At 41.0% G+C, this 25,297-nt stretch overlaps 1 protein-coding gene across 7 annotated transcripts in view; it reads left to right on the forward strand.

Annotated features, from left to right (window-relative positions):
- The window catches only part of nrxn2a (neurexin 2a), a 118,195-nt gene that overhangs the window by 76,801 nt on the left and 16,097 nt on the right, over positions 1–25,297 (forward strand). For 6 of the 7 annotated variants that reach the window (XM_069713327.1, XM_069713332.1, XM_069713330.1 and 3 more), the window contains one exon: positions 25,016–25,197. In XM_069713327.1, the coding sequence (XP_069569428.1) occupies positions 25,016–25,197 (182 nt within the window). Of the gene's footprint in view, positions 1–9,932; positions 11,679–25,015; positions 25,198–25,297 lie in introns of those variants that run through there. The other variant, XM_069713334.1, reaches the window with a different exon arrangement.

Consider the following 25,297-nt stretch of genomic DNA (forward strand, 5'->3'; position numbering starts at 1 on the left):
TGAGGCCTCTCGCAGCGGTTAACAGACTGCTATGCTCCCTGGGCTAGTTAGTGTACCCAGCATGCCGTTCGGCAGTGTCATTTTATAAGTGCACAAGTACTAGTGCAACAAATGGTGTATGTGCCACAAGGTGTTGTGTGTCATAGTGTTTTGCCCAGTTGAAAAGTGTTAGTTGTGTCATAAACGTATAACCATAAACTCAGAACCATTAATGAGAAGAGTATGGAGTTAATAGAGGGTCTCTGCTATGTGGCACTCAGCTCTGAGATATGATAGTATCTTGGATATAAATGTAGTTCTATGAGTTCACATACTTCGCTGGTTAATGTAAAATTCATACTTAATTTCTAAAATACTGGATGAGATGGTTAAACAGTATAACACTTCTCTCCATTGCCCTGTAGTTATGCCACTTGTACTATGAAAAATGTCATTATAACTACACACCAACGGTATATTTATTTATTATAAAAGGTGTTTATCCTGGTGTGTCACCTTGGATCAACACATATCGGCTCGAGCAAAAAAACCTGCCTCACATGCCAGTTGATGCAAAGGGACTGTGCTTGGCACACTACGAACAGCAGACCATACGTCACTCTTGATATACTTCCATGCAAGATGGATTTCTGTACTTGAGGTCACAACTGTCGTCTTCTCCCCTCAGCCAGAGCAGCTGGCTACTGTGTTCAGCTGCTGGAGCTGCCTCAGTCGCCTGATAAAAGCTCATGTACAAATCCCTCACTTGCCCCAGCCCACTTGTGTAACCTATTAAAACTCACGAGCCATTTCAAATTGGCATTCAGCAGATTAGTTTATGGAAACGGGGTATAAGAAGGCACTCAGACAGCTTTAACGTTCTGTCTAACAGTGATAGTCATAGCCGATGTCACGAATGCAGTGATTTTTGACGTGCATGTCAAGTTTTGTGGCTTCACTTTGACTAACAAGGTAACAACCACCTTCGAGATTCCTTAAGAATTATAGTTTCAAAAGTGATGCTGTTTGTAAGTATACAGTATTGTCTTTACACACTATACACTTACATGCCAATTGATTTAAAAATGAATTTCTTATTTCAAATTACAATACGTTTTCAAATAATTATATTTATGTAAATGAATCCAAACATACTGTGAGACAATTTGGCCTAGAATAAGTATTTATTGTAATTTCTTCTCACTATTACTGCAACAAAAAGACCAAAAAGAATACCTGGTCACGCCCTTCATAGTATAGTAGAAAATATAGTATAGTATAGTATAGTAGAAAATCTGTTTCCTGTTAGTTAGTGTTTGTCCGTCATCTACAATCAGTTTGTACTGCAGCATGAAATGTGCATTAGTGCAAACCTACCAACTGTGTCTGCAAGTCACAAGTTAGTTAACTTTCAACAGAGTAATACTGCATGTGAGCTGGATGAAATTTGGTCTCAGAAACCAGGCTTTGCAGCCGAGATCCTGTATATACCTTGCAAATGAATGATCTCTCTGTACCTGCATCTCTTTCTCACACTCTAACAAACTCTCCATTCCCTGCCTCTTTATTTCCCCCTATCTGCCCCTTCTCTTTGTCACCTCCTCTCTATTCCTGGCTCACAGGCCGGTCATTGTACAACAAAGCACCACTCTCTGCATGCTCAGCACTTACTTTTTTTTTTTTTTTTTTTTTGCTCCCAATTCATTTTGATAGATTGTTCACTCACTTTCTTCTATGTTCAATGAATAATAAAAAGATCTGCTAAGATTTCTTCCTGTAGCCAAGTAAGCTGCTCTCCCTTACACATTCCTCCTCAGATGTGATTGTAATGCAGATAGAGATGTATTCAAGACACATGTATGTATTCATTTCTCACCTGATTTGATTGTCAGTACAATATGTTTTCAATACACAGTAAGCACCATCGCTGTTTGGGCAGTGATACAATATTTAACATTTAGAATTTAAAATAGACTTTTGCTAGGTCAGGTGATAAAAAGATTAGCTTATGTTTGATTATAACTTCAGCCACATCCAACGCTTATTTTTCAGGAAGATGCATATATATTTTTGCATGTTCACCCATTGTAGGGTCCACAATTAGGGAATCTATTCAATAAATGCACTTGATGCCTGCTTAACAAGGTAGAAGGGGCTGTTTGGATAACAAGCGTTTAGACATCTGGGTGAAAGAATGTCCTTTGAAATTCCATCATTAATAACAAAGCACATGGTGATGCTGCTGTTTGATGCCTGAAGGATTGTCGTGTATCTTTCATCTACCTAATGTAGTAATAGAACTTGCAAAAAGACGTTTTGATGTAAAACGCGTCTGATTTTACTTTAAAGTGGCCGATCACATTATAAAGTAAATATATAACCATGCTAGATGCTTTCTGTATTATGTGCTTTGAAAACAAACAAAATCATGCCTATGACATGAATTCTTCAACGCCTGAAATACTTTTTGATGACTTGTTTGGAGAGTTGGTTCATCAGGGATGGGGATTAAGCTCACACGCTCCCCATCCAAAATAAACAGACATTGTTTTACAATCAGCAAATGACCAGGGCAGGACAGGAATACAGGTTAAACATGCAGTACATACATGTACCTCTGCCAAGGCTGCACAATCCTATGACATTGTTTTTAATATTACAATGTTTGGTTTGCATCAAAGCTTCCTTTGAGATTTTTGCCAGGTGTTTGGTAGGTTATGGTAAGAGGGCTACCAACCAATCATTAATGTTGTAAGGGATTATTATTAGATTTATTGTTCACATTTCCTCACCACCAACAGGTTGGGGATAACCCTTATTTTTGGTAAACCCTACTTGCAAAATATCAGGGATTTATTTAATTGTGGATACAAGAGCAGTGATATTTTCACCGTGGTGATTTCGGTTGAGCTTCTGCAGCAAAGCCCTCCAGTGGGGAGCAAATGTTGTTTTGGTCCTCGCAGCGAGAGGAAAAAGGCAGTTCTGTGATGATGTGGTGAAAGCCCTTCACAATGTCAGTGGTTTAGGCTCTACAGTTAATTACAGTATTTTATTCTAGTGTCAACGTCATGGTGCTTGTCTAATAACTGGTCTCTAAAAAAAAAAACCTATATGGAGTTGGAACTGGAATCAATAAAATGCTGTCGAACTCCAGTCCCAGACTGATGCAAAGGCAGATTGGCTTTCGAAGTTTTAGCACCATGGAGAGAGACACACGGAGACACTAGAGGTGCGTTTCATTAGTGGTTTAACAAGCCTTTGTTCACATCCCCTCCACACTTCCTCTTCACACTTCCTCTTGGGGGAGTGCTGACCGTCATGGAGTCACAGACAAATGTTTTTTTTCATAGGTTTCCATTGAAAAGTAGTTGTGTAGTCAAAAACTTTTGACAGAATGGCTGCATCTGCTTCACCACTATGTATTAAATACCGATGAATATATCCATAATAAATAAACCGGGATGACCGCCAACTCATTCGAATGTCACTCAACAGCCATAGGATGACATCAAGTGACCTCCAAAAAGAACGGCAAATGGCAGCTGGGGTGAAGTGCACGGCGAGGACGGTTAGAAACAGGCTCCTAGGGGCTGAAGTCGTGCAAAACTAGAAAAAAGCCCTTCATCAACGAGAAGCAAAGAAGAGCCAGGCTGAGGTTTGCAAAAGAACATAAAGATTGGACCATAGAGGACTGGAGTAAGGTCATCTTCTCTGATGAGTCCAATTTTCAGCTTTGCCCAACACCTGGTCGTCTCATGGTTAGACGGAGACCTGGAGAGGCCTACATACCGTAGTGTCTCGCATCTACTGTGAAATTTGGCGGAGGATCGGTGATGATCTAAGGGTGCTTCAGCAAGGCTGGAATCGGGCAGATTTGTCTTTGTGAAGGACACATGAATCAAGCAAAGTGCAAAGTTGTCCTGGAAGACAGCTTGCTTCCTTCTGCTCTGACAATGTTCCCCAACTCTGAGGAGTGTTTTTCCCAGCAGGACAATGCTCCATGCCACACAGCCAGGTCAGTGAAGGTGTGGATGAAGGACCACCAGATCATGACCCTGTCATGGCCAGCCCAATCTCCAGACCTGAATCCCATTGAAAACCTCTGGAATGTGATCAAGAGGAAGATGGATGGTCGCTAGCCATCAAACAAAGGCGAGCTGCTTGAATTTTTGCGCCAGGAGTGGCATAAAGTCACCCAACAGCAATGTGAAAGAGGTGGAGAGCACGCCAAGACACATGAAAGCCGTGATTGTAAATCAAGGTTATTACACCAAATATTGATTTCTGAACTCTTCCTAAGTTAAAACATTAGTATTGTGTTGTTTAAAAATGAATATGAACTTGTTTTCTTTGCACTATTCGAGATCTGAAAACACTGCATCATTCTTGTTATTTTGACGAGTTGTCATTTTCTGCAAATAAATGCTCTAAATGACAATATTTGTATTTAAAATTTGGGAGAAATGTTGTCAGTAGTTTATAGAATAAAACAAAAGATTTCATTTTACTCATACACATACCAATAAATAGTAAAACCAGAGAAACTGATCATTTTGAAGTGCTCTCTTAATTATTTTTTTTAGAGCTGTGTATAGATATATATATATTATTATTATTATTATTACAGCTCTAAAAAAATTAAGATATATACACACATCTGTAAGCTACAGAACAACAATGCAAATAGGCTATTTAGGCATAGGCTGTAATAGAGTTTTATGGTTCTGTTGTGTTAGTATTGTTTGTGCAAAAAAACATCAATCTCTTGCTTAGAGTAAGAACTGTGATCGGCCCAGATGCATATATTTTTCTTAGGCCCCTCCCCTCACATTTCCTAGTATGCCCTCTTCCTTTATACTTATTGAGAATAAAGCAACCTAATTAAATAGGTGTAAGTGATTGGTAGAAATTATATTCATTCTTAATTAAACATGCAGGTTTAAAACATTTAAGAATCAAATCAAGATACATAAGATAGCTGCAAATCAAAACCGTAAGGCGTGAAGGAGGTATACATACCCATCACAATCATTAGTGTGTGTGAAGCATAGCTAAACAGACATTATTGATCTTAATTGGTTTGAATAATAAAATACCCATGCTGACATCATATATGAGTTTCTGGCTGCTTTGGCTCCGGTTGCCAAAGCAACAGACGGGCAAATTCTTGTGCTTGCTATGAAATACATGTAACCTTCTAGGCTACTGGTAAGTGCAGTCTGCCCAGTCTGAACATTGGATCAACGAACTAGATGGGTGATAACAGCCAAGTTTGCATTCGTCGTTTTGTTGCAAAAAGAAAAAAAACTCAAAATCAGGAGCTTTGCCTCGTCACAGACGTTGTAAACAACTTGCAGAAACATTTGTTACCAGCCGAGTCTTTACGAAGGTGGGCCTTGTGGGCAACCTTCCCCCAACCTTGTGGGGGTGTCGTAGGCCCGGCGGGCCCTTGTTGTGGGAAGTGCAAGACTCTCTCTGGTGCCAATTTTTAAGAAACAATATTACCAAATCTTAGCTACAGCTAGTGTGAAACGCATGCCCACAGTGGTGATTACGTTTCTGTATTCAAAGGTGTCCAGATAAGTCCAAGTAAAACAATTAACCAAAGGTTGTGCACCGAGTTCGCTGCCCGCGAAAAGGAAATAAAGGACCAAGTCATGCAATGGCACGATAATGTCTCTCCTCATCACTGCAGAGTGGCTCAGAATAGTAAAGGCTAGTTACCAGCTATGAGCCAGGATAGAGTAAAGACAGTATCTCGCTCGCACGCACGCACATGCACGCACACACACACGTACACAGGAGAGAGCAAGTCCTCTTATGCCCTGACTGTCAATAATCTATTAGCAGCCTAGACCCAGACATCAGACTGAGAGACTGTGATGAAATATAATAAGTAAATTTTCAGTGTCCCTACTGATGTCCCAACACACTCCGAATCATTACTGCTTCGCCATTAGCATTGTCACTACTAGGCATGTGCTCATAATATTAAATTCTAAAGGTTAATTATTATGGTTCTGTACAATACTTTTATTTAAAAAATCAAATTAATATCATAAACGTGCAAGGATTAGTCGACTATAAGGTAATTTCTTATGACTCTCAGTAGCTTCTTTATAAAGATGAGAGCACAGATCTTGACAATGATGGCTGATTTACTAATATCTAAAATCTCCAGTCTGAGAGAGTCACGATCATTAATGAAGGGAATCATTAATGTATGAAGTGCTGTATCATTGTAAAGTAAGAAGGACACTCGATAGACATGAAAAGGCAAGACCTCTGTTTCCAGTTTTATACCAAATGAAATGAAAATGGAGCCACGATTCTGAATAGAGTGGATAGTTTTCAGTAAAAGGGCATTCAAAAAAGAGAAAAATTCACAGTGCGTCCAATTAACAAAGCTCTCAGTCGGTTTAAAACATGGTATTTAAGGCCATTCAGAGGGCCTAATTGTAAAATATATTACATAAAGTTGCTTATTGTAGTTCATCCATACAATACAATCATTTCCTAAAGGGGTTAAATTGTTGGACAGTTAACAAGCTACAGTCATAGCAGCCGCATAGTTCTTCAAGCTCTCCTGCTGGTGCTCTCTTTAATGTTTGTATAATAAGCAAGAGGGAAGATCAACACAAACCAATAAAGACAGGGACTCCTCCATGGCCAGCTACTGTGCTGATGCTTTCTCAGGCGCATCACCCAAATTACATATTTAGCAGGAAAACCACCTCAGCCAAGCAAAAATTGTACGTCAATTTTGGTGTTTTTTTGTGTGTGGTTTTGTTGTTGTTTTTTTGCCTTTGAAGGCCACATCTAGACCGTGGATAGAGCGTTGCAGACGGTACTCTTTCACTCTTTTGATTGCTCAAATTTAAGAAATTGTTGCTCTTTTCCTCTCATTGAGGAGGGGGATTTCTCCACATTGTAAGCGTCTCTACTACTCTTCCTTTCCAAGAGACATGCTGAGACTAGTAAGCGCGGCTAAACAAGCAAATGGAATCTATTTTTTGCCAGCGCCATGTGCAGCCAGCAATATGCAACCTACTGTCACATGCAGTGTCTTTTCAGAGGAGTGCACGGCATCTGCCAAGGCAGCAAACTTGTTAAAAAAAAAAAAAAAATTATAATAATAATAAAAAGGTGAAAAATCCTGTTTAATCAAGGTGTGAATTCAGAGCTAAAAAAGGCTTTGTGCGTCAATCTGTGCATCCAAAAGCCGTCCTGAGACTCTGTCTTTTGTGTAGCTACTATAGATGTAACTAACCTCCATGACATATCAGTCAACAGTAGGCAACTAACGTATTAAGAATGTGAGCGGCTCTGGTTCTGCGAGGTCGGCATCTATCTATTCTGCTGGTTATTTCGTATCTGTTGGTGGAACCATTGTGCGTTGCAGCCCCTTGATATTTTTTTACTCTTCCTCCTTTCCTTGCGCTGTCGAAGCCAGGCTTATTTTAGGTGTTGTCGCTTTGAGCCTAATGAAATCAACCAAACATCACAACTGCAGGCCATGCCTTTCAGAGGATGCTCGCATTATGAGTAATTAATCTGAAAGTGCTATGATTAATCCTGCTACTTTACCCCCTGAGGCGAGACTGGATGTCTGTGAAAAATCGTCTCGCACAAATCTTCCTGAGAACAAACATGCACATTTAGGTTTCTTAAGTATTTAAAACGTTGTACACGTCTTCTCACATCTTGTCATTTGCAAGTTTGCAAAAAAAACCTTTTGACTTGTGCTTTTCCTATAAGGAAATGTAAACACTATCTGTCCTTAGTTCACTATATGGTATCGTATATATATATATATATATGTAAGGTGATTATGTAAATGTATATAGAGATCTGCCAAAGCTCTACATGTGCAGAAAAGGGTTTTGAAATTGCCTGCGGGAAAATGCAGATTTATTGGTCTGGAATTGCAGGAATCGCAGATATACGAAAGTCACTCCATTTTTTTTTAAATCCAAGAAAGGTCAGTCGAAATGCATTCAAGAATAAAACTCATCACTAAATACTGTATTTGATCCGATCCGATCCTCCGAGGTGTGTCTAGTTGTGTGTTAATACGGTGGGCTGCGTGGGAGGCCAACTTATTAAATCACCAAGGACAACACAAGGTTACAGCCACCAACCTTCTCCTTCTCGCTGTCCTGATAACATTTATTTCATCATGTTGAGCAACCCCGAAGCACGTAAACTGATTAATGCAAGCCTTTCGTTGTTGACAGCTCTCACCAAGATATCATCGCTGCCTAGAAAGATGCTCGTATGCTGGAGAGCCTGACAGTCCGAGTCACCGGCTATAAATCATCCCACTTCAACTTCTTGTACACAGTTGAAAACGCTGGTTTTAAGTGGATATGGTGTGTGCAAGTTGGACAAAATTTCAAGCCGAAATGTTTTGTCATGACTGCCCTGGTGTTAGCTGTATAAAACAGAAAATGGCTGAAGCTTTGACAGCAGAAATAAAACTGACTTTCCTTGTTGGCGTCATCAGGGGATTATTCTCTATGCTTGTCAGTGTTCCTCCACACCAAATAGTCATTACTGTAATTGTGTCTACATGTTACAGGCAGGCAGTGCGCGGCATCGTCACTATTGTCTGTTTGATTAAGCCGCCGTGCACTTCCCAGCTTTAAGATTTTCTGAGACACATACGGAAGAGGACACGCATAAAGGATTTACATTTCGCTGTGACTCAGATTGGACAGATGTGGGGAGAAAAAAAAACAGAAAAAAAAACCTCTTCTTTCAATTTATTTATGTTCATAACGCCGATGAATGTCTACATGCTGTTAGGGCACTTGCCATTCCAGGGTGTTATGCACTCATCCCTCCTCTGTTCTTTTTGTTCAATCAGCCTCGCTCCCCCACACGCCCCACCCCCCCTCCCCTGCTTGAGTAATGGCCTGCGTCGACTTCTTGTCACTATGAGAGGTGGTGCTGCATGGCTCGCCTCTGTCCTCCTGTTTCCATGCGTGTCCTTTCAACCGACTCGGCAATCCCAGCTGATATCTCTATCGACCGTGATTTAGCTGATATAGCTGCAGTCTCCCTTTGCTTTCCCCCCTGCAATCTCTTCCCCTCTGTTTTCTGCTATTTGGCTCCTGTCTCCACTGCCTCCCCAATCCCTTACTCACTTTGTCTCTCCTATACCGTCACATTTCTACCCCCCACCCTGAAAAGAAAAAAAAAAACCTGAGCGGCTCAGAAACTGCCGGAATACCTCTGAACTCAGATCAGTCGTGGCTTGGAATAAGTTCTGCATGGTTAAGCAGCATGAGAGCAGAGAGCGACTGAGCTCCCTAACAGAGGGGTGACTTGTATACAGATGTGAGGTGAACACATCAGGCGGCGGGATTAAAGCAAATTGATTTGGAGAGTAAGACCAGCAGAGGTATGGCAATGCAATGATGGGGAAGAGAGAGGTCTGAGATTTAATTTTGATTCAAGCTCTTGATTTCTTGGAGGGGAGTGGGGGGGGGGGATATTCCATACCACCACCTATAACTTACCTCAGCCTGAGGTAGCGAGCTGTATTATATCATTTTGACAGGTAGTTCTGTTTCTATCATTCATGCTTGATGTAGCTCTCAAGTCTTTATGTTAGAAGCACGTCCATACCAATACCCTTGTGTTCATTCTGTAACAGCTCTGACAGCTCACCTAAATCAGGCTCCTCCTCTGCAGTATGATTCCTACGTGTTACTGCCAGATCCTGCAAGCCAGTGTGCTGTGAATCTGTAGCATGTATTTATTCACACAACCCATTTACTTGCTTTCACTATTTCCCTGTGTGTTTGCGCCGTGGCTGTCTTCTTTTTTTTTTTCTCTGCTCTCTCTCTTTCGCTGTCTCTTCCTGTCTCCCGCCCTCCTGCTATTGCTCACCCCCCTCCCCCTCCTCCCCCAAACCCCCCAACTCACCCCCCTTTCCTCCTCACTCATTTGCTCACAGACTCTCTTTCTCAGATGCACACGCACACACAGACACAGACACACACACAGAGGCACACAGAGGCACATGCTGTGCCTCACTGGATCAGAGCCTCTGACTACAGTATGCCTTCAGACGAGCTCCTTTATCTCGCATTCGTTAGACCACAACTCCGAGGCGAGGTTATTTTCGCTCGGGGTCCGGGCTGTCCTGGAATTCCGCCCATCCCGGATTCATTATGATACGACGGTGCTTTTTAATTAGCATAATTTTTTGCTGCAGCAGTCCAAGGCTACATCTCAGTCTCTGCCGTCCGAGTCATCTGATCTGAGGAGAATCACCTGCCCTCCTCCAGAGGACAGACACATGCTGCTGTCACGTTAACCGTCCTCCGTCGGAGGCAGCGCAGCAGAGCTGGACAAGGTAACGGGAGAGGATAAAGGAAAAAAAAAAAAAAAAAAAAGGAGCAGCGGTGAGAGGGGGAATGCAGCAGTAGTCACTGCTGCATGAGACTGAGCAGGTGGAGCGTGAGGGGAGGATCATATGTTCATTTGAAATAGAAACACTCGGCTGCATTCTGGCGGATCTCTGCCACACCAGACGTTCCCGTTCGCTGGATTTGCTGCGCCTGCGAGAGACTGAATGAGGAGCCGCTGAGAAATTATTTATTTATTTCCTGGATTTTCTTCTTGACCGTGCTGCTGCAGAGATACTGCTCCCTCTCTCCCCCTCTCTCTCACCCCCCCCCACCCTCACCCTTCCTCCCTATCTCTGTTCTCTTCCCATTCCCTGGCTAAAGGGGAACAAAAGCGCTGGTTCCTTCATCGCTGCATCTTCGCCTGCACGTATTTTTACCTCCTTGTGATTTTTCGTTGAATGAAATGATCCAGTTTCCCACGGAAGCGCGTTACGTCTTCTGCTGCGGTGGAGGGGCACTTTTCTTAGTGGGCAGGCTCAGCTGCCCTCGAGCTCTACCTGTAGGCGATGGAGACTCCTATCAGAATTTGTATCGCATCAATCTCTGTCCTGCCACTTTTCACACCTAAATATTATGGTTGAGCAACATGCCTGTTTGAAATTGCAGCTGGATTCATCTCCCTCCCTTATTTGGATGTTTATCGTCTCTGCATTTTGGATACTTTTGGAAGAATGTGCTTCGGAAAGGTTCTCAATGAGCTTTTAAAACTGGCCTTTGTGTGCAGTAGACATCTTGTTGTGGCAAAATGTTAACCAAGAACAGATAAGTTGGTTGCTCTTCAGTTTCATCCACAAGAACACCTGGGATTTTGACTGCCTCTTTGAAATCTTATTTGGCTGTTACTATTTTCCTACAAATTGAAAGGATATTTTCCCATCATCTCGTACCTTCCGGCCCAAACTAAGGGAATAGGAAAGAAATGGGCCCAGTTTGTCAGTGAGATGCCCTGTTGTCTTCAAGTTGAACTGCCAGAGGCCACATCTTGGCCAAGTTGTCTGTCCTGGGCCCATGTCGACCTGATATACATGGGGAGACTCTTTGCGGCCACCTCTGCGCTTGGACAGCGGAGCAGCTGCTTTAGCATAGGCATGGGCCTGAGTTATTGCTCCAGACTAACCTTCTGGTTCGCCTTGCTTACTGTACTCCCCATCCAGACTGGAACAGCACGTGTGTCTTCAAGTCTCAGTACCACACACCATGTCCACCACTTCCACAATAAGCATGGTACTGTTCCTATTGCAATCAACAGGATGCCTTTTCTCACCAGAGGGGGCCATGGTAAGACATTTCCCTCCAGGATTCTCAGCTTGCTGTTTGCTGCATCATGTTGTTCTGATAGCAACGAGTGTCTCAGGAATGATCCAAATTAGGTATCGCATAGCATGTTTTTGCTGTCTTCCCATTTTTGTATTGGTAACATTTTAGAGGTAAAAGGCTTCCTGCTGTGTATATTGGTGATGCTATTGGGGGCTCTCTTCTAATACAGAGTGGGATGATGTATCCTTCACCAGCTATGGATGTGCTGCAGCCTCTGTGCATCATTAAACCCCTTTATCTGTCCATCAGTTACAGTCATAGGTGTCCTTTCCCCGTGTTGCGGCTCAAGATGCTACGGCGCCAGTGGAGCGTTGTTTGTTATACTACAAACGTACAGCAACAGCGAGATGAATCATCGTTGCAAATCTCTTTATTTTCCTCACTGAGGTTTGTGTTTGTTTGAGTAGTGTGATGCTCTCCTTGTGATGTCACTTGCTTTGTGGTAAAGGTGACTGCTCCAGCACACTGTAATTAGTATCACGTCACATCATGGTTAGTGACTGTACTGTGTGTACGTACTATCAGGATTTATAGCAGCATTTTTTTCTAACTTCATATAAAATCTGTCCTGATAATCTCTTCTACCTTTGCCATTTCGTAAGGTAGAATCTAACCTGCATTGAGTGTCGGGATATAAAGTATTGACCTATCCTCAACAATCTACATCAAACTGGCTACGCTATTTAAACAGGCTCCTTCAAAGCGCTGACACCAGAGTCATTGCTCCCTTTTATATCTCACTTTGAAATTTCAGTCCTAAGACTCACTTTTATGTCCCATAAAAAGAGACCCAATGGATTTGTAGTGTCTTTTTCACAGCGGCAGTTTTGTCAGTTGCAAAAGGGCTAAAAATGTGATGAATTACATCTGCGCTATAATAGCCGTATCATTCTGGACCAGGATTTTTTTTACAGGCACGGCACAGCCTGTGATCAAACAAGCCTATAAAAAAAAAAGAAAAACCACTTCAAAGAACTCACTGATAAATTTTCAATTACCTCTATTGTAGATTTTGTACTGTGGGTTGTTATGAAGTATGTGCTTCAGAGCAAGGAATTCAATTTACTGCAACATAAATGATGCAGACAGCACTTATGATTTACAAGTCATGTCCACAATACCGTAATGCGCTATGCACAATGCATTTTGGTTAACATGAATTGGTACAAGGATCACGATAGTAACTCATGTAACCAGCATCTCAAAACCATCTAAAAAGCAAAACCAACTTTGAATTTAACAGTCACAAATTTCACCTTAATTATAATTTTTTTTGGAAACTTGCCTTACCATAACAGCTGTGTGTGCATGTGTGTGTGTGCGTGCGTGCGTGCGTGTGCGTGTGTGTGTGTGTGTGTGTGTGTGTGTGTGTGTGTGTGTGCGTGTGTCAAGGCTACCCAAAGACTTCTGGATGCCCCTGAGCTATTTACTATTTATAGGCTAACTACCCTGCTGCAATGCCTCACATTCCTCATCCAAAACACAGGTTATTGGATGTATCATCACAATATTCTGGTTACAGTATGTGGCGCCTGTTTACATACAGGCACGTTCAAATAATGAGCACAAAGTGATCTGAGTACATCTACTAGGATTCGTCGAGGTGACAGAAGAGATTCAAGTACCAAGCAAATAAAGAGGGATCAGCCACTGAATCAGTACTTCAGCAGAGGCATCAAGTTATGCAAGATTTTTTTTTTTTTTTTTACAGGCTTTTATTTGGCCTTGCAACGATCAGCCGGGAAATCAATTGGTTGATATTTTTGCAACAATATGACCCGATTGAAGGGATTTTTAAATCATCTTAAGAAAAATGCCAAACATGCTCTAACTCATGAACTCACGAAAATGCATTTCTTCAATTCTCCCATAGACGTGGGAACATCACAGACAATATAGGCCCATGAAAGAAATAACATACACAAAATAGAGGCTACACACACCTGTCATACTACAGCAGCTGGGCAGTGGCTCATTGGAAAGCCAAATTTACACAATAAACTTTAATGATAAAACTGCAACCACAGATGGTGTTATTCACTCACAAAGCAGACGATGCAGGCACACAGTAAATACAAACGTGATACAACAGCAGCTTCGCACTGGCAGTTCTGAAAGCCAGATTTACAAAATATCTTGATCATAAGAGCATCAACCACTGACACAGTTAGTATTCACAAGCAAAGCAACAACATCGAGTCACCAGATTAACAGTTAACTGCAGGCTAATGTGCATATTTTACCTTCTTAGTTTTCCATCTAATTTCTATTGGTATTTTTACAGGCTGTAATCCTGAGAGACACATTATTGATGAATTGCTGTCAAGGCAAGGACGGAGGATCTTTAGGGGGAGATAGCAGATCAACAGTATCAGCCTCATAAAAGTGGTGAACAACATTTTGAAAGCGGGAAGCTGAAGATTATTTGAAATGCAGCTCAGCTTTGTGTCTCAAGTTATGTGGCTGGCATGGCCTGATTGGTTGGCCTTTAGTTTCACGCCAGCATCTTCAGTCTGGCTTTAAAACTGAGCAGCTAACAGCTGAAAGACAGTAATGTAGCAATTGTCTACGACATGTGCTGCAAAAAATAAACTTGACTTACCTTGATAGCTTCTTGCCATCCCCGCTGCTCCTGAGCGCTGCTAACTGCGAGCTTCCGGTTCTCTTACTGGGAACAAAAAGTTCGCCGAGGTGCTCGTCTGTCATCGCGTCTGCGGGCGGTCCTGGTGTCGATTCTGGTCCGCTTGGTTTTGCTCTTGTTTGGTGTCTTCATTAGGAAATCTGAATTTTGCCTCAGTCCACTCGTGAGTGCTGTAGTGACGTCAGCACAGACCTTTGACCCGTCAGTTTGATCTCAGACATCATTTCCGGCCGGACTGAAAGCTTGGATACGAAGACTTACTGAATTAAACATATCGCTAGAGCATGAAAATAACCAACACAAATGAAAATTGCAACTTTTTTTTATTGAATTGAATTTTATTTTTTTTATTTTATTTTTGGACTATCAGGTCCTCTACCATCTCCCAGAGTCTGTATTTATAACAGACCATCAAATGAAAAAGCTGCCAGTCTGCATTCATTGTAGCTCCAAATGTGTTTACATCAAGATAATTACCTCAAACTTCAATACAAATGTCATTTCAAATTAGACATTTCATTTCATATGCTTTGTCTAGATTAGGGGTCTTCAACGTTTTTCAGGCCAAGGATCCCCAAACTGATAGAGAGATGGAGCAGGGACCCCCTACTATATATATTGTATAAAATTGTCTGGAGGAGTACAGGAGGCTTGGAGGGACAGGTCCAGGCTAGTCTCGCGCTGTGAGTTAACCGGTGCCCAGCTTGAGAGAGCTCCTATGTGTTAATGTGTATTTAAAGATATTTAAATTTGTGGGGAAAAAAATTGTAGGAAAAATATATTTTAAAAAAAATGTGAAAAATTGTCTAATCAACCAAAAATGTCACGACCTCCAGCAGTATCTCCGCGGACCCCCTAGGGGTCGCGGACCCCCTGTTGAACTCTAGATCCTTTTGTTCAAACAAACCGCAGATGAAACCCTGAACTACCCACTTGAACCTCCTGTGGTACCGACATTAGCAGTGAGTTTACCCTCCTCACAATGTAGGCATTGTCTCTGGGTGGTCCTGAATAAGATGTTCCCACCTGCTGAACAAAATACCCTAAATGGGTACATTACATATTAAAAAGAACATTATTAAGGATGTTAACACCATGTTAACTGAAGTATTTGTCATACCAGGGAAAGTCAAAACCCAACATGAAGCTTATTATGTAACTAACATGCTCACAGTCTTCCACAGTTGTGGTTCCAACCCTGCACTGCTACAATAACTGAGAGGTTTTTTTGTATTCACGCTCAACTAGTTGTGGACATGGTCCTTAAATACATTGTTGTTTCAAAGCAGGTTTAATACTGTGTTTTGTTGAAATCACCATGTAACTACAACACTGTGAGAGCAAGTCGATACTATGGCCTTCAGTGTCAGAGACCTTGTATGCTCTCAACTGGGATGCAGGAAAGATTGCACTGTAGCTGACCTCTCATTGTGCTCCCAACACACCCGCATGTTCAACACACTCAGTAAAAATCTGCTGCACTTCATTCTCCAGGGCCCCCATGTTAGTGTAAGAACTGTCTGGCTGTGGCAAAGCAAAGAGCAACGTAATGCTTCCAGAGAGATGTCTCAAGTGGAGGAAATGGTTTACGGGGCTTGATATCTTTGAGCACAATTCAAAATTCAAAGATTGAATATAACAGGAAGCAGGTTTATCCTTAGATCAATGCATTAGTGTAAAATATTTTTTTGTCTGGACGCTCCCTGCAGTCAGATATGGGTTGTTGTTTTTTTTGCGACAAGAGCTGCAGAAAGGGGAAACAAAGAGACAGGGGCATCAGTGTGTCTGTTGGAGAGGGCTCAATTTCCTTCGGGTCACATATTACATTACCCTCAAGGCTGATAGTGAGGCGGGCCTGCATACACATACATCCACTCAAACACATCCAATAAAAATAAACTAAAACAACAAAAGTCATGTCCCCCAGCCTTTTGATTTTATTCAAATTCTGCCAACAAATCGTATAACTGATTATGAGATGATCGTCACCATTGCTGTAGCTGAGAACAAATATTGTGATTGCACTTGTCATTTTGAGGTTTTGCTGTCACTGAGAGCGAAATGAGTGGATGAGGCAAAGGAGGGCATATAATGGCCGAACGAAGTGACCAAGGTAACTGCTGCTGTGCTCTAGATCTGCAGCAAAGCAGAACAAACAGGAAAATGAAAATGGGAACAGAAGAGAAGAGAAGAGAAAAACTGAGACACAGAAGAAGTGAAAGCGCTGCATTCTTAGCCAAACAGCAATGTCAGGTTGCATTTATACATTATATGATTTGGTACATATCTCAGTGCTATTGCATACTGCAGATTTCTTTTATGAGCAGATATTATGTGAATGGTAATGACAGAGGCAAAGATATTGGAGTAAAGCAAACTCAATCTGGAGACAATGTCTGAAATCCAACAAGGTCAAAGGAAACATAAAAAGAGGCTTTAACAATCACTTATATGCTCACCACTACTGGTTAAACTCTGAAGGTTATGATTGCTTCACTCGGAGCAGCTATTCTACCTTGAAGCTGTTAGCCTTAAGCAAAGATGAGGAGCAAGCTGTAGAGCTTCGTCTTTCCAACTCCACACCCCCAGATTTGTATTCATTTTCAAACTCATAGTCTTCTGCTCCAACCGACATTTATCAGATTTAATGTGGCTCCCCGTGGAGCCACTAAAGTCTTCATATAACTCCCCAAGACCCGTAAACAGACTTTGATGTGTAAAAGTGATGAAGTCTCTCTTTAATACAGCTCTGATGTGGCCTGAAGAGAGTGAACAGTTAATAGGCTAATATCAGGGAGTACAAATTATGCTGCATTACATGCTGCATTATCCTGTGAATGCTACGGCAATTTGAGTGGCTATTGCAGAAACAATTTGAACCATGAGTCGCATCAAAAACGGGGTTTGATGTCATGAAAATCTGAAGGATGGGAATGCAATAAATGTTCAATATACGACTGGTTTGAGATCATACACTTACAAAGGCAATACAATCACTTAATTTCAACAACGACGGTGATGCCACTTCGCACATACTCTTGTCATAATGTTATAAAAACAGACTCTTTTTTTTTTTTTTACTCCAATTTTGGAAAATGTAAAAGTGAAAATGAAGGCCACGAGTATAATGGAAAAGAAAACCTTGAACATTAATATTCTTGTCATAAAAGCTATTCCGTGACATTGATGGGAAATGTCTTTGTGACTTTTGCAATATGAGGAAGCTTTACTGCAGTATTCAAGAATTGCACTTGAGTCAAAACTGTTTTTCCACATCCCAAGTCACCTGAAATTTGAGTAGGAGAAATCCCCCTCGCATTGATATAGAAGCAGGGGTTGTTCGAGGTGCTCTGAGCCGCAGACATTCAATTTCTGAACTGACAGTCTGGATACATCTTGCTGATCGGAGCAGAAACAATAATTCAACCATAATACAGCTCAAGTCTGCGTGTGCCAGCTGCATGCGGGGTTATTTAAGATTCATACGATTTTCAGTCTGCCTTTTGCTTGATCAAATTTAATTGATTAGATTGATTCTATTCCTCAAGTCTGTGTTCACTGTACTAAGTATATGATGCCACTTTCTAACTTGAACGCCATATTTCAAACTTGAGAGCCATATGTCCTCTCTGTCAGGCTTTAGGCTGCACTATTCATTTTCATCATTTCACTGAGCTGTATTTAATAGACCATGGAAGAAGTGTGCCTCAGATGCCATAAGTCAGACGACAAATTCTTAACTTAATATTTCACAATAACCCTCCCTTTCTGCAAAACGGCTCGCAGCTGAGAGATTTATGTTAGTTTTTTTTCTTAATCGACCAGCTTTGTTTTCACAATAAAATGCCCTCCTTGCCCTTCACAAACTGCCTTTGCCTGATGCCTCCGCAGCATACTGTACACTCTACCACATTTAGACACTTTAATCCAGCTGGAGGCTGGCGGGCCATTCACTAATGTTTACTAACTGCGAAAAGACCTTGTCCATATACAACCACAGGAGCGCTTCGGTATAAAAACCCTGGTTGGAATGGCTACGAGAGCATGGGTCATTTTCTCTTTACTCCACTGCTTTGTATTTATAATGATGCAGCTGATACAAGTTGCCATTTGTGAGATTCATGATTATTTTAAAGCCTCCTAAAATTCATGATTGGAAGCATTGTGAGAGCTAATACTCACTCACTCAGGCCACAGGAATTCTCTGACAGCAAGCTCAGGGGGTGTTTTTAAACTATTTCACATCTAAACTGTTACATGTGATGCAAATTGGCGTCAGCATCTCGGTGTATTTTGCAAGTCCTATGAGCGCTCTGCCTCGTCTCTTGCGTATTCAGCTGGCTGGGAGCACAAATGAAAAGGACAGGATGTTTGAGTGGGTTGCATGCGTCTTGGCACAAACAAGCAATCCATACTGTTACATTTGTTGTGTAAAGATCCATTAAGACATGACAGCCACTCATTGTGGCTTTATATAAATTTGGGGGCTTAATGACACCATTGCGATGCATTTCAAAAAGCAAACAAATCTGTAATATAACTATGATTTTGTTGACCTCTAAACCAACAAAAGAGCTCCAATATGCTTACAATTTAGTTTGTACAGTGAATATGCCACCGCTTCACATAATATTCATACATAACATGGCAGGCTCCGGGAGTATCTCAATGCCTGTGCATTACAGTATAATTAATGATCAAGGTTCCCAACTAATAATGATGTGATATACAGCGCACATTTTTGCCATTGAGAATCTTCAAGGGAGCCTTATTATTGGAGCACAGATGCATTGTACAGCCACGAGGGAAGAGCAAAGCGCTCCCATGAGATAGTCGGCTGAGAGGCAGCAGAGAGCTGTTTCAGGGGAGAAAACTGTGATGTTTATAGTAATAATCTTAAGACTGATTTACCACCTGCTTCATTTGATGCTGGTCTACCCCAGAACAGAAGAGACAGGAGGAGGCACAACAGTGAGGCAGAAAAGTGCTGTGACTAATGCAGGAGTTTCTGCTGTCCACAGACTCATGTTTTCCTGCAGGTGCATTAATATTCCATATTTCAGGATGCATGTGACAGAGGGGCATGTTACCAGTATGCACCTTTCCACTTCCTCTCTCTCTGCTAATGTTGCCACAACACAACACAGAGCTCCACATGTTCAGTAGCTGTTTTTAGTGATGGGTGGGCTGGAAATAAGAAATACATTTACTTTGAGCTGAGGTTTACATTTTATCAAGACTTAAAACAATCCTGACATGCTTTAATGTATATTGAGACAGATTTTGGTTGTTGAATTTTTTTTTCCTCAATTGTATTCTGGCCCCAATGAAGTCCCTTCCTATTATCAAGGATATTTTTTGTTGAAGATGTAAGTCCATTTAAAATAGTATACTGATATACTTGTATAAACAAACATACAGTATATTGATATACTTGTGTATACACATATACAGTATATTGATACTTCTTATTCACACCTTATTTTTCACACATGACTTGAACCACATACTAAAGTTCCTGGTTCCAAACAATTTGGTTCATGAGCGCAAATTTATCATGTTATCTAGAGAATCGGTATGAACAAGCGACTGCTAAAATTACCTGCCACCAGCATTATTTTTGCCTGGTGAAAGTGGTGGCAGCACCGGCTAAACAGGAGAAGCAGCTAACTCAAGGTTTTATACAATGCTCCTTGTTGATTAGCATCATAACCCAGATAATCTGGCTGGGGACATCTAATGTCAGGGTAGGTGATTGGGGACAAAATTCAGTCCTCACTGTAAGAGACCAAGTTAAAAGGCTCAAGGACAAAGGAGCAAAATGGATAGTTCTGATTTTTAACTAGCTTAAGAAAGGTTGTAACAAATAGAAAACGTTTCAACAAATCCAAATTTACCAAAAGAATCTAGAAAAAAAGTAGCAAAAAATTAGGGTTCAACTCAAAATGAAGTAAACAGACTAAACAGATCCAACCTGCTAAATGACACAGAGGCAGGTATATATTCAGAGGAAGGCTTCAGACAGATACTGAAGTGGAGTATTTCCACAAACAATAATACACTTAACTTTGAACAAACCCTAAAAAGTTTCCTAAAATAAAAACTATCACAATAACAAGGAAAACAAATAAGGATTAACTTTAATTTAAGGAATTAACCAACATAATCACAAGGACAGAAAAAAAAACAACTTTTACCTTGCACTGTTGGCCTCTTTCATTTCCTGTTTACTGTATTAAAGAAGCCATATTTCCCTACAGCCAGGTTCTCTGTTAGGACCTGAGCTAGAATACATAAGGTATGTAAACTGAAAAATAAAGAAACATTAGATGGAACGTAAAAAAAAAAAAAATGCTGCCAAATTAGAAACCAAACTGCAGTGAAAACAGTAAACAAAAGGCTGTGAGACTAACTACAAAAAGACATGCTAACATTATGGATAGCAGCTTATGGGGCCTCCACACTCACTTCAAACATGATGTGTAAAGTATAGATAAAGGTAATAATGAGGTTTCAGCAGTCTGAGTTAGACAAATCAAAAATCAATCTACCATCAGTTAAATTCCCATTTTGTATTCATCTACTGCAACTCAACAAGCAAACACTGTTAGGTAAAACACAAAGAGGGGATTTCATACTAAAAGCGATGTAACCTCAGAAGATATCCTCTTGACTTGAGTAAGCCAGACTGAAGGAGCCACGTGGTAGCTGCATCTGTGCTTTCCCACAGAAGGATTGCCGATTTTGTCCCTCACATCACTTGCACTAACATCGATTCAGGAAGGGCTTTCTCTGCAGCCAGTATGGGAAGGTGGAATATGTACATTGAACGAGTAACTCAAGGTACATGTGGGCGTTTCTGGTTTTTTTTAGATGTAGTTAGAAAAAATGTGAACCTACCGTTTCATTTAACGGTGGAAATGTCACAATATGTGGTGAGAGTGGACCCAAATGCAGCACGGACAACACCAGGATTATAGGCAAGAATATTTATTTCCAAACAACAGGTTATCTAGTAGGTTGACTGAATGGTTCCTTTGGAATAATTCAACACGTCAGGGAAGGTCGACTGTGCGGCGCCCGTGGCCCGACACAGGACAATAGGCTGGATCGACTGTGTGGCACCCGTGGTCTGACACAGGATAGCAGGCAGGATCGACTGTGTGGAACCCGTGGTCCGACATAGGACAGCAACAGGATCACAGACAGGCAGGCATGCTGGTATAAACTGCAGCAGGCGGAAGACAGACAGGAGGGTCAGAACCAGAATTGTCACCTTAACTTACAGAACCTCAGCGTAGAAGCAGGTGAGGTTATTGTAGAGACTGACGCAGGTGGAGTGCAGGACCGGGGTTCATATACTGCCAGGTGGTGATTACTGGAACGAGAGACAGCTGTGCCGCCCTGATCACGTGATAATGGCAGGTGTCTGCAGGCGGCAGGGGATGAGTCCACACCCTCCAGACACAGATCAAAACAAGAACATATGACAGACCATAACTAACAGGGGAGAGAGACAGGAACATGAGGGAGAGGAGATAGGGGAGAACAAAGGGACAGTCAGGCATCCTGACAGGAAAACATAATTTTCTAACGTCTCAATGTTTTAGAGATATACTGAAGGTGACATTCATGGGGAAATATATTTCATACCCGGTCCAAAACCAAATGGGCCGACTTGTGAATGTAAATATGTAAAGGGTATATTGAATGTGGTTGTACACTTTATTTTCACATCAGATGATTTCACATGTCATTTGTGAAATACCTGAAAAGCACGTGACAAAAATGAAATGGTGTCATTATGTGAATCAGACTTTTTTTCTTCACAGATTTACATGTTTTGTTGCCTATTGTTGAAATACAGTCAAAGTCATGCTATTTTTTCCCACACTGTTAAATGTAATGGGTGTGATGAGCTACCAAGGCTGGTTTTTAGGCCTCTGAAATTGAGTACAAGACGTTCATGAGGTTTGAGGAAGCATCCTTTTAAAGTGGTGACCAAGGCTACAGTATATCGCACAGAGACATCTGAAATGAGACCTGATGTGGAATTAGATCTGAGGACATGATTGACCTCATCATTATCATTATCTTCTTTTTTTTTTTTTTTGGTTTAAAAAAAAAAATAAACCCAGGTAAAAATCAAGAGGGGCTGTATGAATAATCAAAAGCAGAACTACAGCCCCTCAATAAATCCTACCAATGTGAAGCTTTATGTTTTATTTAGGTTAAGCTTGCCGTGTAATGCTACGCTGGAACAAGTAAAACAATGCTGTTGTTCGTTTACTGTGTTTTTCTCACTCCAGTAGCTTACTGGTTTGGTCATTTAAAACTTCCTTGGCACAAACAAAGAGTTCCTTGGAACTCATATTATCAGCAAGGCTGTAAGAATGTATTAGGTTGTCCTTGGCTTCATGATGTATCTATTCCTGACATTATGTTTAAGATACAGACCATTAAACAAAAAAAGCCACTGTACATCAGTGTAAAAAGCAGAGGTCCATAATAATTCTGTAAAGAAAAGTGATTTCATTTTCAATTTCATTGAGAAGGAAAGAGGCCAGACAAAGATAACATTCAATGAAAGGCAGAAACCAATAAAACCAGTCATTGAGACTTTTTGAGGTCACGACTGCAAATCCCAGACGTTAATTGAGATTACCTCGGTAAGAAATGATTGTGTTTGAAACCATCACTGCCACAGAACCTGCCCTTTCAATTCAATTCAAAGTTAGTACAAGGTGTGGTTGAGCTTTTGGATTGAGTGTTTAATGTTAAGATAACATCCAACCAGCAGTGAGTTCCTGTCAATTGGAAACCTCTGTGCCGAGTGCCCATTACACTGATCACACTGACGGTTGAAATGAAGACTTCAGTTTTGTGTCAAGTGTTTTTCTGTGCTTCAATACCCAAATTTCAAGAGATTTGTAAAAAATACTACAATCACTTTGTGTTTGTGTTAAAACAGTCCCATAATAACATGAATTTGTGGTGCACTATCAAAGGAAATTGCTGTTTCTGCGGTGCCCCGTATCATGATGACTGCTCATCTATCCAGTACCTCTCCGAGAGGTTTTCATCTGCGGACAGCACTTTTATCTCCCTGCAGTCAGCACCTACAATCCCAGCTCTGAGAAAGCTAACTTTGATTTGACATGGTTTAAATTTGCATGGATTATATAAAATGGATTAAAGCTCTGGGTTTGATGTCCTCACACAAATGAAAGAATTTTGCAAATTTATGTTTAATTAACAATCTAAGGTGTCTGGGAGGTTAGGAATATATCATCTCATTGCAAGAAGAGGTGTCTGATTTACAAGCTGATCAGCGAATGGATTTCTTTTTCAGGTATTTCTGCTATTCGAGCAAGACTTGGAAATGACAAATTAACATCAGTGTGACTCATTTATCTCAAGGACACAGGCATCTTTCTGAGCGCAGAGTATCTTGCATGATAAAAGTTTAAGCAGACACTTGGTAGATACTGTATGAGCAGATGGGTACATTTTAATTGGGTTTAAATGAATACCTTTTTTTTTTTAAACAGCATGAATCACTTTCTTTTTTATATTCCATAAAGTGAATTAGATTGTAAATGTAAACATTAAGTGCTCCTGATATCTGCTTGTTTGGCTAAATCAGAACATCTGTAAGGAAATATTTATTAAGTGAATACAGAATAGCAGGACAAGTATCTGTGCAGCAACAAAGAATGTACAGGGTCAAAACATGTCAGACAATTCAGAGCACACTAAAGTGCAGACTCAAAGTGGACGATGTTTGACGTAGAGATTCAGGAAGTCAGATGAGAACAGGTGAATGATAATAACAGTAAATGATATTTGTTTCTATGCTCAGAAAACATAATCTGGAGAGCACTCTTGAGGAAGAAAGCATTGTGTAAAATCCTGTCTAGAATAAAATTTAAAAAAAAAAGAAAAACCATGCAAATGTAGATTTCATCTATTTGTCTCATCTTAGATTATCGGCTGTTTTTTCTTAATTCTGTGAAATCAGTGCAGGGCACAGCTATGCCCCCATTTTTGGATTTCCACAGTGTTGGACACAGACTCACATAGACTCATGTTGTCTATCTGATGCAGAATCATTTTCTATAAAAGATATGACTGTGGCACTCATCTGTTGATTCCAGTTTACATCTGAGAATGTAAAGCTTTGTCATATTTAATAAATTAAACTAATTAGCTGTGATTTAAGATCAAAGCAGGCTGCTTTAATAAATCTCCCCTCCTTCCTCCTCTGCCTGCTGCATGATATTTTTTTTTAAATGAAAGATTTTGTGTGTGTGTGTGTGTGTGTGTGTGTGTGTGTGTGTGTGTGTGTGTGTGTGTGTGTGTGTGTGTGTGTGTGTGTGTGTGTGTGTGTGTGTGTGTGTGTGGCGCAGTGAAGGGGGCTGGGTTGGCTATTCATTGATGACAGAATGAATCCAAATCTCATCTTCATTCTGGGGATGGTAAAACTAAAAATAATGACTTACGTTGTACAGTTGTCCTTGACGACAGAGATATCTCCAGCTGAATTTTAGTCAGAGGAAGCCAAGGCAGCTAATAAAGAAATACTACTAATACTGTAAATACTACCCCTTTACTCTTTATTAACCCTGACTCCTCCTTTTTCTCTGTCTGTCTCCAGCTGGGACCACATATATCTTCGGGAAAGGAGGGGCTCTCATCACATTCACTTGGGCTCCCAACGAGCGGCCGAGCACCCGAGCTGACCGGTTAGCTGTGGGCTTCAGCTCGCAGCAGAAGGAAGCCATCTTGGTGCGAGTGGAGAGCACCCATGGGCTCGGAGACTATCTTCAGCTGCACATAGTAAGGACAGCGAATCTTTGGGACTTAAAATCTTAATGTCAGAAAAAAGTTTCCCTTTAAGGAGATTAAAGATTAAATATGTCATTCATACAGTATACAG

This window comes from Brachyistius frenatus, unplaced genomic scaffold, assembly GCF_029030835.1.
Source record: "Brachyistius frenatus isolate BFR_SWC_R1_liver_20210118 unplaced genomic scaffold, ASM2903083v1 Contig_117, whole genome shotgun sequence".
Taxonomy (NCBI): Eukaryota; Metazoa; Chordata; class Actinopteri; family Embiotocidae; genus Brachyistius; species Brachyistius frenatus.